This window comes from Equus quagga, chromosome 5 (genome assembly GCF_021613505.1).
Source record: "Equus quagga isolate Etosha38 chromosome 5, UCLA_HA_Equagga_1.0, whole genome shotgun sequence".
Classification (NCBI taxonomy): Eukaryota; Metazoa; Chordata; class Mammalia; order Perissodactyla; family Equidae; genus Equus; species Equus quagga.
In genome coordinates this window covers 34,304,758-34,324,138 of record NC_060271.1, presented here as the reverse complement: position 1 = coordinate 34,324,138, position 19,381 = coordinate 34,304,758, and the positions used below count along the sequence as shown (strand labels likewise).

Sequence of the window (19,381 nt, the reverse complement as noted above, 5' to 3'; positions counted from 1 at the left end):
ACACAAAAGCCCTTCAGGCGACTGTGACTCTCAGGGTGGGGCAGGAAAAGTGGGGTTATTAGAGAGGACGTTGCATTTATGGGGCCTCTTATCTTTATGACAAACACTCAAATGGGAATCAAGATGCAATTATAAAGAAGGTAGCACCCATAAAGATTTGGTTGTAGAGCGTGGGACTGTGCCTCAGATGGGCAGCTGGACCCACTGCCGGTGGGGGATGTCCTTGCAACCCTGAGATTCTCTGGGAAGTCAGGGCCTGATGGCACAGAGCTGGGGAATCCTGGGGGCTGCTGGGGGCAATTCCCAGGCCCACCTGGTCCCCTCCAGCCCTCCCCAAATCAACCAACTAAATGTGGGAGTCCCCTGGCAGAATAGGAAGTACCACTGTTCTGTACAAGTTCCCTCCCTCCATCCCTGGAAGCAACTCAAGGGAGACCCAACCCCCCTGGACATTCGGTGAGGTGGGATGGGCACGAGATGGGCAGCCCTGGGGGGAGCACAGGAGGACTTCCGTGGGCTCCAGCATCCCAAGAGGAAAAATGTGTAACAGCCAGGAACATGAACAAACTGCCCCAAACACAAAAAAACAAAACAAAACAAAACAAAACAAAGAATAAAACCAACTACATAAATTGCAAAAAAGGAGTTCCGGTTCTATTTGTTCTGCGAGAACATCAACATTGCAATACTTTCATGAAGGTGTGTAAAGAAAAACCAGGACCAATGGGCTAAGAGGAACAGGAGGCCCCCTTGTAGCCTTCAAGTCATTTGGGCCTCCTCTCCCACCCCAAATAGTTTAGCTGTGCTATACCCTGGACAGGCACAGGCCTATCATCCAAGCACACAGTTCTTGACCCAAGACAGCCGTTCTGGCTTTGGCTTGCGAGTCCAGCTGGCATTTAATCTCCCGAGGGAGCCAGTCTTAGCGCAGAGTCGCTTACCCTGTTCACTGTGAGAGTAATGGGGCCGCAGAGGCGGAAGGTGTTCCAGGGACTGCCTGGTCAGAGGGCACTCAGGCAATGTAAGCGATCTCACCGTGCTTCTGCCCTGTGCAGAAGAGGGTCCTGGAGGAGGGCCAACAGCTGGCCTGGCTGCTGGAGTGACAGCAGAAGAGGGTGAGCATCAGGAAGGCCAGGATGATGATGGAGATGAACACCCACTTGGTGATGCCCGGGTAGATAAAGGGCAGGATGAGGGTGATGAGCAAGACCAGTAGGAGCAGCTGTGCTGCCAGGCGCCGGGCCGCCACGCGGTTGGCATTTGCCACGTCCTGCCCATCCTCCCCCGCCAAGCTGAGGTGCCCTGCTGCCAAGGTGGCAGGATCCACCAGCCCCTGAGGACAGAGCCGCACCTCCGGGCATGGCCGGTCCAGCAGCCCCATCACGGCCTCCTGGTTACGCAGGCTGCAGATGAGGCCCCCGGGGACAGCGGTGGCCTTGCGGCACAGTGGGCAGGTGATGGACCAGGTGTCATCCTGCACGCACAGCAGGAGCTTCAGGCAGATGGCGCAGAAGGAGTGCTGGCAGCCCAGTAGCTTGGGTGGCCGGACACAGCTATAGGGCTCCCGGCACACCAGGCACTCCAGGTCGCTGTCCCAGGAACCACGATGACCCCCAGCAGAGCGTGTGGCGTTGGTGGTGGTGGCTTCTGTGGAGATGGGCTGGGGCTGCTGCGGGGCTGGCTGCTGCGGGACCTCAGTGCAGGCCATTCTGGGCACAGGAGCCAGAGGGAGGCGGCCGCTCAGGGCCTGGGCATCGACGAGGAGTGGCAGCTGGTGCCGCTGTGACCTAGATGCAGTCTGACCTTAGGCTGGGCATCTGAAGCCTCTTTTTCCTTCTCGTCAGGTGCCTGGTGACAACAGCTGTCTGGCACCACTCTCCCAAGGCTGCTCAGCTGGTTTCTGGGCTTACCTTGTCCCTTCAGTTATTATTATTTCTTTTCTTAAAACCTAGGGTTAATCAGTAACTCGTGGGCCTGGAGACTTTGAATTGCCTGATAGAAGGGCCAACGGGGGCAGGGCTGAGCATGAATCAGGACTTTCTTGTTGGGGCCAGGAGCCTCCTGAGCGCCCGCGGGACTGCGGCTTGGGAGCTTTGGGACATGTTAGAGTCCCCACCACCGCCATCGCTGCCACCCCACCCCTGGAGCCTTTTAAAACACAGATCTCCAGGCCCCAAACTCTGAGACCGAGATTCGGTAGGTCTAGCTGGGGGATCTAAAAATCTGCACGGGTAACAAACGTTACCGTGATTCTGACATAGGTGGATCGGGGGACCCCACTTTGAGAAAGGTGGCGTAGGGGGGGTGTCAGACAAGACGTTTTGGATGTCAGGATCAGCAGCAAAATGTTTGTCTGTGCTCTGAGCGCATTAGCAAGCAGGTGGCCTTGTGAAGAGAGAAATGAGGGGAAAAGTATTCTGAGTAGAGTGGGGAGACAGCCCAGCTAAACGCAGAAAAACCAAAACCAAAACCAAAACAGCCCCCAGGTGTTTACACCTGCACTGCACTCAGTTCCTCTACTGTCACGACAGTTGTATTAACACGTGCTGATGGACGAGCATCTCACTGGTACCCTGCTGAGCCCTTCAAGTACCTACTAACAGGTGTCATTGGCTGTGCTCGAGGCACACCGCACACCCAATAGGAATCAGAACAGCTGTCATTTATTTGGGCCTACTCTGAGCCAACCTCCGGGCCAGGGGTCCTCATCTGAGATCACCCAACATCCGGGCACAGCGCCGTGAGGAAGGCACTGGAAACAAAGGCAGGGTGTGGTCAGGGCAGGCCTGCTGGCTGTCAGCAAAGGGGCCTTCCATGGCCCCAGGACTTGGCAGAATCTACTGGTGTCCAAGGTCAGGTTCCCAGCGTCGTCAGTCCAACAACTCAACGTCCTCATTCCGTGCGGAGGCAGTTGCCTTCCAGGCAGCTCCTCCGGGCTAACAGGTTTCACGTGGGACTGACGGATACACGCAGCATGGCGGTTAAGAAAATGGGATCCCCTTAACTGTCCCGGAACATCAGAGGGTAGGGTGGCACCATCCACTCCCTCAAAAGAATGCCTCACTCAGGGGCTGGCCCAGTGGTGCAGTGGTTAGGTTCTCATGTTGCTTCGGCAGCCCGGGGTTCGCCGGTTCGGATCCCAGGTGTGGACATGGCACCGCTTGGAAAGCCATGCTGTGGTAGGTGTCCCACATATAAAGTAGAGGAAGATGGGCATGGATGTTACCTCAGGGCCAGCCTTCCTCAGCAAAAAGAGGAGGATTGGTGCCAGATGTTAGCTTAGGGCTAATCTTCCTCAAAAAAATAAATAAATAAATAAATAAAATGCCTCACTCAGGCCACACTGAACCCAGAAGGATGTGCTGGGCTGTCGTTTGCTGTCACATCAGCTGTTGAGTCCACTCGGAGCCCAGCTATTCTGATTCAGCTCGTCCTTCCTACCCCCCCCCCCCCCCCCACCCACTTCCCCCCCCCCCCCCCCCCCCCCCCCCCCCCACACACACACTTGCTCGCCCCTCCCCCTGAGCCCTCCGTCTCTGAAACCCAATCCCCACCCTCGGCCCTGGACATCGACATCGCTTTTCTTCTCCTCAGCCTTCAGCTTGACAATCTGTTATTTCTTTCCATTCTGTTTTCCGCCAGATCAGGTTGGCCCCCAGGTCTGGCACTGGGTGTCTGTTTGCTCCTCAAGCCCAGCATCTGTTTTTCCTTTCGCAGTGGCCTGTTTTCCCTTTGGGTAACCGCTGTTCCCCGTTGTCATTCTGTGTGGCTCCCAGCTCTGTGGAGGGGGGACGCGATGTGATTCGGGGCAGACCAGTCACTGTATTCCGCCTGCTGGCTGCAGCACTTGGCGCAGAGACAGGTGTGCGATCTGAGCCAAGCCTGTGAGACTCAATTCTGGGACTTCTTTTCTTCTCTTTCTTTTCCTGCTGCGTCCTAATAGTTTACAACATTGTGAGATTTCAGTTACACGTTATTACTTATCCATCATCATACAAGTGCTCCCCTTCACCCCCTGTGCCCACCCCCCACCCCCCTTCCCCTGGTAACCACTGAACCGTTCTCTTTGTCCATGTGCTTGTTTATCTTCCACATATGAGTGAAGTCATCTGGTGTTTGTCTTTTGGCTTATTTTGCTTAACACAAGTCCCTCCAGGTCCATCCATGTTGTTGCAAATGGGACGGATTTGTCTTTTTTATGGCTGAGTAGTATTCCATTGTATATATATACACCACATCTTCTTTATCCAATCATCAGTCAACAGGCACTTGGGTTGCTTCCATGTCTTGGCTATTGTGAATAATGCTGCAATGGACATGGTTTCAAGTTCTTTGGATAGATACCCAGTAGTGGGCTAGCTGGGTCATATGGTATTTCCATTTTTAGTTTTTTGAGGAATATCCACACTGTTTTCCATAGTGGCTGCACTAGTTTGCATTCCCACCAGCAGTGTATGAAGATTGCCTTTTCTCCACATCCTCTCCAACATTTGTTATTTTTTGTCTTAGTGATTATAGCCATTTTAACCAGTATAGGGTGATGTTTTAGTGTAGTTTTGATTTGCATTTCCCTGATGATTAGCGATGTTGAACATCTTTTAATGTGTTTGTTTGTCATCTGTATATCTTCTTTGGAGAAATGTCTGCTCATCTCCTCTGCCCATTTTTTGATCAGGCTGTTTGTTTTTTTGTTGTTCAGTTGTGTGAGTTCTTTATATATTATGGAGATTAACCCCTTATCACTCAATTCTAGGACTGTTGTGGAACTAGTGAGAAGTTTCTCTTACTGCTGGGTTTTCAAACTAGAGGATGGAACCCTGGACCTGCCAGGACCACAGTGTGCAGAGAACCTGTCTGAGAGTAAGGCCAGCACAGTATAAAGATGAGAAAAGAGTCAGAAAAAGCCCTGATGACATTGTTGAATGCCTGGATCCAGCATGCCTGAAGCCAGAGCTCTATCTTTGGATTTTTTAAAAATATAAACCCACAAAATCCATCCCAATTTTTATTCTTAAGCCAGCTTGAGTTGCTTTTCTGTTCTTTGCAAGGGAAAGACTTCTGAGTAACACAGCAATAGATGAAGAAAAGAAGACTTTTCTCGCTGTGTGACACAGCGTCAAGCATCGACAAGACAATCAGCCTGCATATGGCCAAAAGTGAACCAACGCCTGTGTGTTACTATGCTAAAAGAGGCTCTGTGTCTTTTCTCTGCTTTGACTTGCATCATATAATGCTCCTTTGTGTTTTCTAGACCCTAGGAAGGGTTGGGGATGGGAGGAGAAAAAATTTGCTGAGCTGCAGTCGTGTACAATGAGAAACAGAAAATCAGGTGGACAGTAGAGATGTCAGCTTGGCCAGCGCCCCCTCTCTCTGCTGGGCAGCTCTACAGAAGCCAAACAATCAGGAGGGTAGCTGGGTGAGGTTGACATCAGACCAGGGGAAGCTATTTGGGGTTAGTGACTAAAGAATAACCTTTTCATGTTATTGGGCATCCACCATTAAGAAAAGATATTGGTTGGGGCTGGCCCCGTGGCCAAGTGGTTAAGTTCGTGCACTCCACTTCAGCAGCCTGGGGTTCGCCAGTTTGGATTCTGGGCACGGACCTACGCACGGCTCATCAGGCCATTCTGTGGCAGCATCCCACATAGAAGAGCTAGAATGACGTACAACTAGGATGTACAACTATGTACTGGGGTTTTGGGGAGAAAAAAAGAGAAACATTGGCAACAGATCAGGGCCAATCTCTCATCATCAAAGGGGGAAAAAAAAAGAAAAGATATCAGTTATAATAATCCAAATATCACAGAAATATATAAAATAGAACATGCAAGGTCCTTTGATTACCATCCCTGAGCATGATGGCTTTTAACAACGTATTCCCTCATGGTGACCTCATTTTGGCCTAGGAGCCACTTTGTTCCTTAAAGCTGCCTTGGCTTAACTGTCATCTGTACTGGCTTTATAGCTGGACATGGCTCCTGTCACTTCGCGAGGTGGGTGACCTTAGGTGAGTCCTTTCGACTTGGTTGAGGCTCAGGTTTTTAATTTGGTAGAATGGGGACTGTAGGAAATTACGGGAGATTGCCTCAGCCCCCTCCATCCAAATCTGCTCAGGGGGGACTCAGTAATTTATGCGCTTTGCTTTGTAACTGACCTCGATGTAACCGATCCCTCCCAGGGACACGGAGATAAGACACTTTGGTGATCTGTTCAGCCAGTACTTCTTAAAGAGCAGTCAATGTGGGCAGGATCCGCAGCACAGCCTGCGGCGGATCTATCCCAGGGGAAGTACAAAACGTCTCTGGAGCCTTAAAGTGTTAAATTCATCTAAGTTGCTCATTCTACTCCGCGATATATGTGTGCTGGCTGCAATATTAGAATTCGAAAACTTGGAGTCCCTTCGAAGAAAATACAATGTATTTGTTTTTTTTAATTTCTGGACAAATATGAACTCGCTAATTCTCAGTAAAACTTTTTCTTTCCCTCTGAAATGCAGTTTCTTCCATCCTGTAGCTTCCCGCAGCCCCGGGGTTACAAGGCGTTTGAGACGCATAGCCTCCTCGGAGGTTAGAATGTCACACCCCGCTGCGAGTGGGGAAACCAGAGCCAGCTCTCTTGATGGGCTGTCTCTCGCACACACCGAGCAGGTAACCACAGACCCACGTCCTACAAAGACGTTTCTGATCCGAGCTTTAAGCTCTGTATCAAGTTCGCCGAGAAAGGAGTGAGACAGCAAGGATGTTGTGAGGTCAAGCTGTCTGATCCACACCTGGCCTCTGATATTGGCCAACCCATCCTCACTCCACACTCCAGTGGCTGCAGAGAGCTGTGTCGCAGCCAAATGCCCCACGGCCCCGACTCCTCTCTTTGCCCTGGGCTGTGTCTCAGCTCACACTCTTATTCCAGAATTCCTGACTCTGTGCTCCTCAGAACCCGACCGACCACGCCTCCATCTCCATCCCCCTCAAAGCATCCGTGTGTCCGAGGGTGGCTTGGTGGGAGACAGAGGAATGGAATTTGGAAGCAGAATGACAATAACAGTATAAGAAGATCAAGTGCAGAGAAGGAGAGACGAGGCAAGAGGGAACTGCAGGAGGCTGCAACTTTTATTTTTTCTGTTTTTTGAAAATAATTATGTAAAAAAATTATATAAAAAATAATTACTGATGAACAAAGAGAAAAGACCATCAGTAATCAGCCATCCCACAGCCCACAGAGAATGAATTTTAATTTGGTATTCCCTTTTAGACTTCTTTCTGTGCATACTTACACAAAAATGTTTTTGTCCCTTGAAAGCAGGACCTTGCTGTTTATATTTTGGTAATCTATATTTTTACTTAGTAGTTTATCATACATCTCTTTCCATATTGATAAATACCCTTTAAATCGTTCTTGAAGGTTGTATGGTGTCCTGTCACGCGAATGTGCCATGTTTTAGTTAATCAGTTCCCGCAAGCGGAATATTTAGGTTGTTTCTGTTTTCCGCTGTTATCAGTGGTCCTGTGACGAGCATCCTTGGACATGCGCTTTTCAGATCCTGCCCTTTCAATGTTGCGATATGGACGTTGTCTCTCTATCTGCCTTTTTGGGTGAGGAGCAGCTGGTTGTTGAGGGCCCAAACTCGGATCTGTGCTGAGTTGTTTCTGAATCTGATTTAAGCTGTGAAGGTTGGAACTCTCCGCTGATGAGCAAAAGATGAAACCACTTTTGTCCGACTCAGAATCACCGACGTGAATCTACCCCTGGGATTATAGGAATCAGATAATGAACCCCTAAGGCCACATTTTCTTTGAATTCGGAATGATTCCAGGGTCTAGACCCATTTCTCACTGCCGCCTCTAAACGTGCTTTCCTGTCCATTCCACCCCCTGCCTCTGGCGCCAGCTCTAGTTTAGGCTTCAGCTTGGACTTCTTCCTTGACCCCTTTCTGACCCTTTCCTGGGACACGTCTAATATGTCTTTGAGACTCCATTCCTTTAACTGCTCCCTCAACTCCAGGCAGCTAAACTGGTGGGCAAAGGGCAGCCCCCTTTGCACCTGGCCCAGGCCCCCAGGGAGCCCACCTGGCCCCTACTTGGTGGAGATGGAGCATCTCACAGGTTGTGAGAGGTACCCGTCTTCACCTTCTGAGAGGCACTCGTCTTCACCCTCTCAGAGGTGCTCGTCTTCACCCTCTCAGAGGCGCCTGTCTTTGCCCTCTCAGAGGCACTCGTCTTTGCCCTCTGTAACCTCTTTCTGCGTCTTCTGGTTGTTTGGACTAAGAATGTGAGTCCTGGGAAAGAGGAGTTTGAGGAAGCAGAGTTCTGACTTCATCATGTGAGTGTCAGAAGACCTGGAGCCTGGGCCGCGTCAGACGCCATTGCCTTAAACCGTCAGGTGGCCGACACCATCAAATGCCTGGCTGAGAGAAATTTTCTTTGGAGGAGTTTAGCTCATCCATTCCTCCAGATCAGCATTTCTCAAATTGTGGTCCATGTGTCTCTAGCTTTCTGTGAGCTTCTAAAACATACTCCTGCAAAAACTGGGCGTGGGTGGAGAGAGGGTTTCATAGATGAATGCGGGAAATGATGCATCCTTTACCCAAACCTGGAGATTCACATGGACGTTACAGTGTTAAAAAGCCTTGGAAATCCTGCAGTTAAAAAGCCTGTTTGACTTTGTTTAATTCTCATTTTACCTTGAACCTATCTGCCTATGGAACCCTTTTCCTATAGAACATTTGTTAAGGCTGTGTACACCTCTGGGTTCTGAGAAACACGGTTTTGGAAATGCCCTTGGATCAAGCTAAACCATTAGAAAGTTGCATTTGACTCTGTTCTTTCTAAAGGCTCTCATTGAGTTGTATTTTGGGGCTATTTTGTTGGCTTTCTTCAAAGGATACTACAAGAAATAGGCTTATGAATCTAGTTACTGCATGTACATTCGGGGATGTGGCCAGAGACATCTGTGCATGACAGTACTCAGTGTCACCTGTATACACATGTGCAAATTCTCTTTTTGGGCTAAGGGCTGGAAAAAGTTTTGTTTCCTCTGAGGACAGATTGTGTCTGTCCGCACTTCTCAGATATTCCAAACTATGTAATTGTAGTTTCCCATTTTTGCTATGGCCACCAGGAAGCTCAACCATGGCAACTGTGAAATAGCACATTTGGTATGTGCACTGCAGTCCATCCCCATCTCCTTAGTCTGTAATTCCTATTCTAACTGATGGGTTACCTAGTCCTGATGTCTGATGTTTGATCTTTGTTTTTATGTTTCACGTGTATATATTTTCTGTAAACAATTCCAAAACATTTGTGAAAAGAGGAGATATGGAAAAAAAAAGAAGAAAGAATAATAGAGGAAGAATTGGTAAATATGGGACAGAAGGCAGAGGTGGCTGTGGCGGCAGTTTGAGGTAGCCTGACATCCCTTTCTCAAGATTAAACCCTTGGGCTCCTGTCTCCTTCGACTCTAGCTGGCCTGGATACCGGAGGCTTGGAGAAGACTTGTGCCTATCTGAGAACATCTCTCCACTTGTCCCCTGCTCACTACGTTCCACAGAGCATGGACCTGGGACCTGGACCCCTGAACCATGTGAAAATTAATCCTCCTGAGCACGGCCTGTGACCCATTCAGCTACTCGGCACGATGAGCAGCCCAAGGTCAGGCGGCTGCTGAACTGGCCCCTCTTTTCTCCCCACATGTGCAGTCCCGGCCTTTGCAGAATCCCTCTGGGAGGAAGACACTTGATTAGAAATAATAGAGGGTCCTGGGCCCTTGGGCTTTGAGTCGTGGTGGGAAGGCTGCTGTTGAGCAGACCGGCAGGTCAGACTGACCTGTGTTCAAATCTTTGCTGTGTATCTTTGAGCCACCAACTTAACCTCTCTGATTCTCAATTTCCTCATCTGCCTAATGGAGATTAAACTAGTGTCTGTGTCAGAAATCTTTTGGTCGTAAGAGTTAGAAAACTCAACTCAAGCTGGCATAACCCTCAAGAAAGGGCATTTCTTGGCTCACGAGACAGAGAAGTCCAGAGGCTGTCTGGGTTTTATGTGAGCCTTGCCCGAGCGACTCTCACGAGGGCGACATTTGTAGAACACTTTCATGGATTAGTCATTTATTCCTCACAACGCCCCTAGGAAACAGAATTAGTTCTTCTTGAGGGGTGAGAACACTGGGCTGCAGGGAGCTTAGGCGGCATTACCTGGCTGGTGGTGGCAGCCAGGGTGCAATCTGAGCCTGGCTCCGGAACCCGCACTCTAACCCCGACACCACGCTGGGGTAGAGTCCTCCTTTGCCCACAAGGCATGAGCATGAACACGTGCCCTCAGGGGCAGAGAGGGTGCCCCAGACACCTAGCCCTCCTGCCCCCACACTCCCGCCTTGCCACTGCCATCTGCCTGGAGCCCCGGACCGTCTCATGAGGCCGTTTATCCCGGTGTCTGTCAATAACCTTGAGGACTGCAGACTCCCAGGTCACCCCTAGTCTTGGGCTCGCTCATCTCCAAAAGGCTCTGACATGCCCTGGTCTGTCCCCATCTGCCACCCCTCCCTGACTCCTGAAAACCCCTCACCGCGCTCTCCGGAGTTCACGGTCGGTTATCAGCAAAAATTCCCGTATCTTCACTTCTCCCTGGAAGTTCCCTTCACCCACACACTCTAACAGGAAACTGGCTCCCCCTTGGGACACAGCTGCCCCCCTTCCTTCTCAAATGGTGGCTCTTTTTCCTCCCATAGCCCTTGTGCCACCGGGCCTGGAGGTGGGGCAGGTGTCCTCCTTGCTCCTTGCTGCTATTTACAGACCCTGCTCCTTCCCCTCATCCTGAAACCTCTTAGCTTTGAAACTCCTGTCGTCAAATTCTACATTCTACCGCCCCTCATTGTCACTGTCTTCCTCTAACTTCTGGCTCATTCTCCCTCCTTTCTCAGTGATCTGGGCTCCTGGACGGTTCCCGTTTCCCCTGAATCCAGTCTGAATTCGTGATGGTTGCAATATTTGTGTGGACCATCCTTCCAAGCCCCGGGCCTCTCAGATCCTTGACCTCTCCTCCCATGATCTTGACCTCAGCCTCTCACTCCCCTGACCGTGTTTTGTTTTTACCAATAGGCTACAATACTAATTTCATGCATCTAACTCTCTACCTACCACTTCCTATCTTTCTAGCTCACTCCCTTTAGTATCCAACTCTGACGATCCTTGGACATTGGAACCTCCGTTGCTCCTATCAGTGTTTCATGGCCCCTTCTCTGTTAATGTCCTTATTCCTCCCCTTCACCAGCTAGAATTCCACGGTCAATTATTACAGTTGCTTGACTCCTTGATAAAATCCAGCTCTCCACCTGTTCTGTGCCTGTCCCCATGAAGCTAAACAAGGCTGGAGAAAAACACAACCGTGCTGACCAGGACCTTCCAATGGGGCTCTAATGCTGCCAGGCGAGGGCCTGCTGCGTCCTCAGTCCTTCCACTCTCTCCTCTCCAGGACGGCTAGTTCACACCTTCTGCTCTCTTTTTAAACCCCCACCTCCTCCCCGCCCTTACTCTCATCTGTTGACCTTGCTGCCCACTTATTGAGATGATGAAACAATCAGAAAGAGGAGTTCCCTAGTCTCGCACTCCCCATCTGCCCACCCAGCAGGATCTTCCTCCACCCTCTCTGCCTCCCCTCCTGTTTCCATGGGTGAACTCCTGCGCTTCTAGCTAAAGCCGAGCCCTCCACTTGGGATCCAGTTGCCGTCTCCCTGGATCTGGTCAAGGACACTGCACAGGCAGTTCTCTCCTCTCTTTCCTACAACATCACTTCCTTCGATCTCTTCTGGATCATTCCCAGTAGCATAAAATCATCTATTATTTTTCTCATCTTAAAAAAAAACCCTTCTCTTGACTCCACCTCCCTAGCCAGCTGTCGTCCTATTTCTCTAACCTCCTTTCAACAAAATTCCTTGAAAAAGTCATCTATAGTCTCTGTTCCTAGTTCCTTTCCTCCTGTTCTTTTTTCCTCCCAACAATTTATTATGAAAATTTAAAAAAAAAATACTGTACAGTTGAAAGAAATTGATGGTGAACACCTGTATATCCGCCACTTAGACCCTACCATCAGTATTCTGCTGCACTTGCTTTATCACGTATCTAACCATCTATCCGTCCATCCATCTAATTTTTTATGCATTTCAAAGTAAATTTCAGATATCAGTATGCTTCCCTCTAAGTACTTTAGTATGCATATTATTACCTAGTGCATAATATTTGTTTATAGTTTTTCTCTTTTTTGAAAAAATGTGCACACAATGAAATGCACATATTTTAGGAATACACTCCTTTTCTCTTTTAAACCTGCTTGAATCAGGTTTTTATCTCCATCATTCCACCAATGACCTCCATGTTGCTAAATCCAACGGACAATCCTTAGTATTTAATTTACTTATCTAATGCAAGGAGCATTTGGCCTGGTTGATCACGCCTTCCTTTCTTTACTCGACTCCCAGGACACTATTCCTTTTCTTTTCTCTCACCAGCCTCAGTCTTCTTTGTTGATCTTCCTTATCTTCCTATTGGAGGGCCCCAGGGCTCAGGCCTTGGTCCTCTGCGCTCCACCATCTACATTCCCTTCCATGGGAATCTTATCCATCTCATGGCTTATATATCACCTAGATGCAGACAACTCCCAAATTTATGTCTTCAGCCCTGAAGCTCACGCTGAACTCCAAATTTGCATATACAACTGCCTACATCTCTTTTTGGATGTCTGATTGACATTTCAGCATGTCTAAAACTGAACTCCTGTTCTCTCTTACCTCAAAACACTTAATCTACCCCCAACCTTGCCCTTTTTTTTCAGTCGCTGATGACTCCATCTTTCAAGCTTCTCAGATAAAAACCCTTGGAGTTGTCCTTGACTCCCCTCTTTCTTTCACACTTTATAGGCAATCGGTGAGAAATTTAATCGGCTCCATCTTTAAGCTATATCCCAAATCTAACCACTTCTCACTGTTGTCACTGCTGCCACCCGATCTGAGTCACCAGCATCTCTACCTGGATTCTTGGCAATAGCCCCCTGATAGGTCCTCCTGCTCCCACCCTGGTCCTACACATTCTCAACACATTAGCCACCGTTATCCTTGAAAAATAGAAGTCATCTCATGTTCCTCCTCTACTCCAAACCTTGCAGGGGCTCCCAGCTCACTCTGAATAAAAGCCCAAGTCCTTGCAATGGCCTACAAGGCTCAACATGAGCTGACCCTGTTCTCTCTCTGACCTTCTCCTCCTGCTCTCTTCCTTCTCATCGCAGTTTAGCACACTGACTCTCAATTCAAATCCAAGGGCTTTGCTCTAGCTGTCCCCTTTATCTGGAATTCTCTTCCCCGAGATATCTACTTGCCCTTCAAGCCTTTGTTGAAATACTACCTACTCAATGAAGTCTACCCTGACTGCCCCATTTATTACAACAAACTCTGCCCTCCATCTATTCTGCTCTAGGCACCCTCCTCCCCACAGTTATCACCTCTTAACGTGCTATGTAGTCTGTGTATTTATTATGTTTATTGTTGATTGTCTATTCCCCTCCCCACTTGGATGTCTGATTGACATCTCAAACTCAGCATGTGCAAAACTAAACTCCTCTTCCTCCACTCCAACCACCACAAAGCCTGACCTGCCTGAAGCCTTCCCAGAGGGCGGGTATCTTTGTCTCCGGTTCACTCATGTATCCTTATGCCTAGAACAGAGCTGGGCGCCTAGTAGGCACTTAATAAATATTTGTTGATGAACAAGTATCTATATGTTTGTCTGGTAGACTGTGTTATTCTTTGGCTGTTGAACAGCCATTACCCTCTTTGTCTTCCTTCCTTGCTGGCAAAATGCTCGTTACAAGGATTAAACAAGATAGAAGTTGTAGCTTTTACCAGTGACCCGCCAACCTGGGCAGTGTTCACACTGAAATCATTAAGAAGGTGGCCTGGGTCATTGTTGAGAAGTACACGCGCCTGGGCAATGACTTCCACACCAATAGTGCTGAGGAGGTCGCCATTATTCCCAGCAAGAAGCTCCACAACAAGATGGCGGGCTAGCTGGCACAGCTGATGAAGCAGATTCAGAGAGGCCCTGTTAGGGGCATCTCCATCAAGCGCAGGAGGGGGAGAGAAAGGAGACATGACTCCGATCCTGAGGTCTCAGCCCTGGGTCCGGAGATCATTGAAGTAGATCCCGACACTAAGGAAATGCTGAAACTCTTGGACTTTGGCAGTCTGTCCAACTGGCAGGTCCCTCAGCCTACTGTTGGCACGAATTTCAAAATACCACGTGGAGCCATTTGAATCTTTCTGCTGTGTTGTAATATTTTCAACAAACCTTGGACAGGAAAAAAAAAAAGATAGAAGTTGTATGAATCTGCTCAGGCTGCCATAACAGAACACCACAGACTGAGTGGCTTAAACATAGAAATTTATCTTCTCCGAGTTCTGGAGGCTAGAAGGCCAAAATCAAGGTGTTATTAAGGTTCCACCAGGTGTCACCAGGTTTCTGGGGAGGGCTGTCTTCCTGGCTTAGAGATGGCCACCTTCTCTCTGCGTCCTCACGTTGCCCTTCCTCTGTGCATGTGCTCTGGTGTCTCTTTGTCTTCCTATGAGGACACTAGTTTTAACGGATGAGGGACCCATTCTTAAGACCTTGTGTAACCTTAATTACCTCCTTAAAGGCCCAGCCTCCAAATACAGTCACACTGGAAGTTAGAGCTTCAGCATATGACATTTGGGGAGACACAATTCGGTCCAAAACAGAAATTTATTTTTCTATCCCACAAAATCGCAGTTGGCAATCTGGGGCTGGTATGGCACTCCACAGTGTCAGGACACCTATCTTCTCTCTCTACCTTGAGTGGCCTCTATTTCCAAGTTCACCTCATACTCCCAGAGGGCTGCTCAGGTCTGCACTCCAGCCTGCAGAAAGGAGAAAAGGGAGGGTAAAGAGCACTGGCCCCACCTCTAAGGACAGTCCCAGAAGATGCCCAGACAAATGCCACTTACATCTTATTGGCCAGTTTTTATTTACATGGCTGCTCCCAGCTCTAAAGGAGGGTGGAAAATGTAGTCTTTGTTTGGGAAGCCATATGCCCAGTTAAAATGTAGAGTTCTACTACTGGCACTTACAGAGACCTAATCTAACTAATGAGAGGCTCTTTGAGCCTCTCTGATGACAACTGCAAGAGAAATTTGTGCCTGACACATGGTTTATTCTCTTGTCCAACAAATATTTGTTGAACGCCAACTAGGAAGCAGCCATTGGGATAGGTACTGAGGACACAGTAGTGAACAAGACAGATGCTGTCCCTGCTCTTGGAGCCAACAAATAAAGGAAAATGTCAGTTAGTGGTGAGGGCAATAAGGAGAATTATAACAGGGTGACATGGTTGTAAGTGACTGAGTGGCTGTTTAGTTGAGCTGTCAGAAAGTGACAGTTAAGCTGAGATCTGAATGACCTGAAAGTGTTCAATCAGATAATAGTCATTGTCTTTAGCTATTATAATGGAAAAGGAACTGAGTTACTGAAAGTCAGTTGACCTGCGTCTGTTCCTGGCTCTGCCCTCCCTTGCTATGCGTCCTTGAGCAAGTCATGCAGCTGCTCTGATTCTTTATTTTCTCGTCTTACAAAGACAATTGTTCCCCTTTCCCTTCTATTCCTGAACAATTTAGTCCTAAAACCATTAGGAGGGGCAAAGCAAGGTAGGTGTGTCTGTACTGGTGGGGGGTGGGGTAGGAAACTATGGTGACCTCGAGTGGGACAGGGAGGTTGTCTACACACAGGTGCATCCTGGCACAAAGAGTCAGAGGTCAGCAAGGGGAAGAGGGTGTCTGTGTGAGGTATGGCAGGTGTGTTGTCAGAGCCCCAGCAGGGTGAGTGGGCTATTCCAGCATGGGCTCTCAGAGCCTCCCGGGTGAGCGTGCTATTCCAGCATGGGCTCTCAGAGCCTCCCGGGTGAGCGTGCTATTCCAGCATGGGCTCTCAGAGCCTCCCGGGTGAGTGGGCATCTGCACAAGGATGAGGTGGTGCTGCACTTGAGAGATTTGTGACATAGGGGGATTGACCAAATAAATAAATATAGTAAAAATCATGAAACCAAAGTGACATCAGTGAAAATGTCAGGGTGAAGACCTCTGAAATTTCTCTCCACCATAAAGCGAGAAGAAAACAGGCAAAAATAGTCAGACTCAATTTTTCAGAACTCTGGAAATTAACCAAAAGCTTGCAGCAGTGCAAGGAGCGTTCATTCAAGAAAAATGGCTGAATCTTGGCGAGAACAGCAAGCTCTATGGTATTTTAACTTATGCTATTCCCATGATCTCTCCAGCTCTGTGGTAGCCATGAAAACCAACAGCCCACAATCGAGGTGAAAACCAGCAGCCAGGCAGCCAATGAAGAGGGCACCATGGGGTTGGAGCTCCTTCAAAATATCACTCTTAGAGATTTGTCATTATTTGACTTGTCTGGTGGTTCTCTGGAACACCCCACTTGCAAGGCTGTCTTTATTTGATCTAACTTTCAGCTCACTCAGTGTGAAAAGTCTTTCATCTGGAGATATTTTTTCAGAAACGCTTAGAGGGAATTGTTTAACTTTGTGGCCACCTGAGGTAGTGGTAACAGGTGAGACAAACAATAGGTTGACCAAAAAAGCTGAAAAGCAAAAGCTGGGGAATGAGATATTCGCAGAGGCTATGAAGAGCTCTGGAATATTTCTGGGAATTTAGAAAACCACATGCATGTGTAGGGCTGTGAGCCTCTGAGGGCTGTGCATGTGCTCAGGAAAATACTCAGAATACCCTAAGCTCGTACTTTTGTCTGTCCTTGAGGCTCTGCACAAGCTGGAAGTGAAGACTAAGGAAGTTGTCAGCTTTCTGGCTGAATGCTGAAGGCATGCCCCAGTATGCACAAAGACACTTGGCAAAGGCTGGATGATGTATAGGTTCTTAGTGTTTAAGGGAGTCTCTCTCCAGTCGTTGGCTGACCGCTAAGCTTACCAAGCAAAGCCTTCAGTGGCCACACACAAGAAAGAATCCAGACTTCACAGAATTAGTTCAGAAAAGTCATGGAACACATGACAATAGTAATAGTAATAATAGCAACAAATAACAACAACAACAAGCCCTGGGGAGGGAGAGAGATATCTGATATCCAAAATCGTCACTTTATGTTATTTAAAATGTTCAGTTTTCAACAAAAAAATTAAGAGATATGCAAAGAAATAAGAAAGTATGGTCCATACACAGAGAAACAGAGCAATCAATAGAATCCTTTCCTGGAGAAGTCTCAGATATTGGAATTATTAGACAAAGACTTTAAATCAGCTATTTTCAATATATTCAAGAACTAAAGGAAACTATGTCTAAAGAAATAAAAGAAAGTATGATAACAATGTGTCACAAATAGAGAATATTAATAAAAATATAGATGCTATAAAAAAAAGAACCAAACAGAGATTCTAGAGATGAAAAGTATGATAACTTGAACAAAAAAATTCATGAGAGAGACTCCACAGTAGGTTTGAGCAGGTGGAAGAAAGCATCAGTGAACTTGATGATGGGTCATTGAGGTTATCCAGTTGGAGGAGCAGAAAAGAAAAAGTATGAAGAAAAATGAAGCTTAGAGAGGCTTGGAGAGCTTTATAGAGGGGTAAGACACCATCAAATGTAGCAATAAATGCCTAATGGGAGTTCTAGAGGTAGAGGAGAGAAAGAAAGGGGGAGAAAGAATATTTGAAGAAACAATGCCTGAGAATTTCCCAAATTTGGTGAAAAACTATGATCTCCACATCCAAGAGGCTCAATGAACTCCCAGAAGGAGAAATTCAGAGTTCCACACCTAGAGTCATCGTAATCAAACTGTCAAAAGACAAAGACAAAGAGAAAATCTTGAAAAGAGCAAGAGAAGCTCCTCATCGCCTAAGGGATCCTCAACAAGAATAACAGCTGATTTCTTATCAAAAACCATGGAGTCTGTGGGCAATGGAGTGGCATATTCATTCAAAGGACTGGAAGAAAAAGATTTGTCAACCAAGAATTCTATATCCTGAAAAACCATTTTTTAAAATTGAAGGAGAAATTAAGGTATTCTCAGGTTTAAAAACAATCTGAGAGAATTCATCATCACAAGAAATACTAACAGGAGTGCTTCAGTCTGACATAAAAGCACGCTAGACATTAGACACTGTCTGAAATCCACAAGAAGAAATAACGAGCACTAGCAAAGGTAGCTAATAGGGAAGGATAAAAGACAGTGTAAATGCATTTTTTTTTGTTTGTAACTCTTTTATTCTCCTATCTGACTTAAAAGACAATTGCATAAAAATAATTATAAATAGATGTTGATGGGTATAAAATGTACAGAAATATAATTTTTATGAAATAACACGAAGTTGAGAGAAAGAAATGGGTTATATAGGAGCAAAGTTTTTGTATATTATTTAAATTAAGTTAGTATTAATCTGAATTAGATGATGATAAGTTAAAATGTTAATTATAATTCCCAGGGCTACTACTAAGGAAATAACTAAAAATATATACAGTGAAAAAAACGACAAAAGAATTAAAATGGTACACTAGAAAATATCTATTTAACACAAAAGAAGGGAGTAATGAAGGAACAGAGGAACAAAAAAAGACATAGGACATATAGAAAATAAACAGCAAAATGGCAGATGTAAATTCTACCTTATCAGTAATTACATTAAATGTAAATTGATTATATACTCCAATTAGAAAGCAGAGACTGGAAGATAGAATAAAAAATATAGTCCAACTATACGCTGTCTAAAAGAGGTATAATTTAGATTCAAAGATACAACTAAGTTGAAAGTAAAAGGATGGAAAAAGATACACCACGCAAATAGTAACCAAAAGAGAGCTTGAGTAGTCATACTAATATCAGACCAAATAGACTTTAAGACAAAAACTGTTTTCAGAGACAAAAGACATTTTGTAATGATAAAAGGGTCAATCCACCAAGAAGATAGAACAATTGTAATCACATATGCAACTAACAACAGAGTCCCATGTTACAAGAAGCAAAAACCATCAGAATTGAAAGGAGAAATAGACAATTCAACAATAACGACTGAAGCCTCCAAAACCTCACTTTCAACAACGGAGGGAACAATTAGACAGATCAACAGGCAAGTAGAACAACTCTGAAAACCAAGTCGTCCAAACGGGCATCTACGGAAAACTCCACTCGATAACAGTAGAGTATAAATTCTTCCCGAGTGCACATAAAACTTTTTGCAGAATAGTGTGTGTATTAGGCCCTCAAACGAGTCTCAGATTTTAATACGGTTGTATGAGGGACCATCTGTGCTTGTGGGAAATACATACTATGGTTTTTGGGGGGATGAATCAGGTCAGCAACTTATTCTCA

General features: G+C 46.8%; 1 protein-coding gene across 1 annotated transcript; it reads right to left on the bottom strand.

The window, feature by feature from the left end:
- Positions 1-86: 86 nt before the first annotated feature.
- RNF186 (ring finger protein 186) lies at positions 87-1,853 on the bottom strand. The gene has a single exon (XM_046663284.1). The coding sequence runs from the start codon at positions 1,706-1,708 to the stop codon at positions 1,013-1,015; it is 696 nt and encodes a 231-aa protein (XP_046519240.1). The 5' UTR covers positions 1,709-1,853; the 3' UTR covers positions 87-1,012.
- Positions 1,854-19,381: the final 17,528 nt, after the last annotated feature.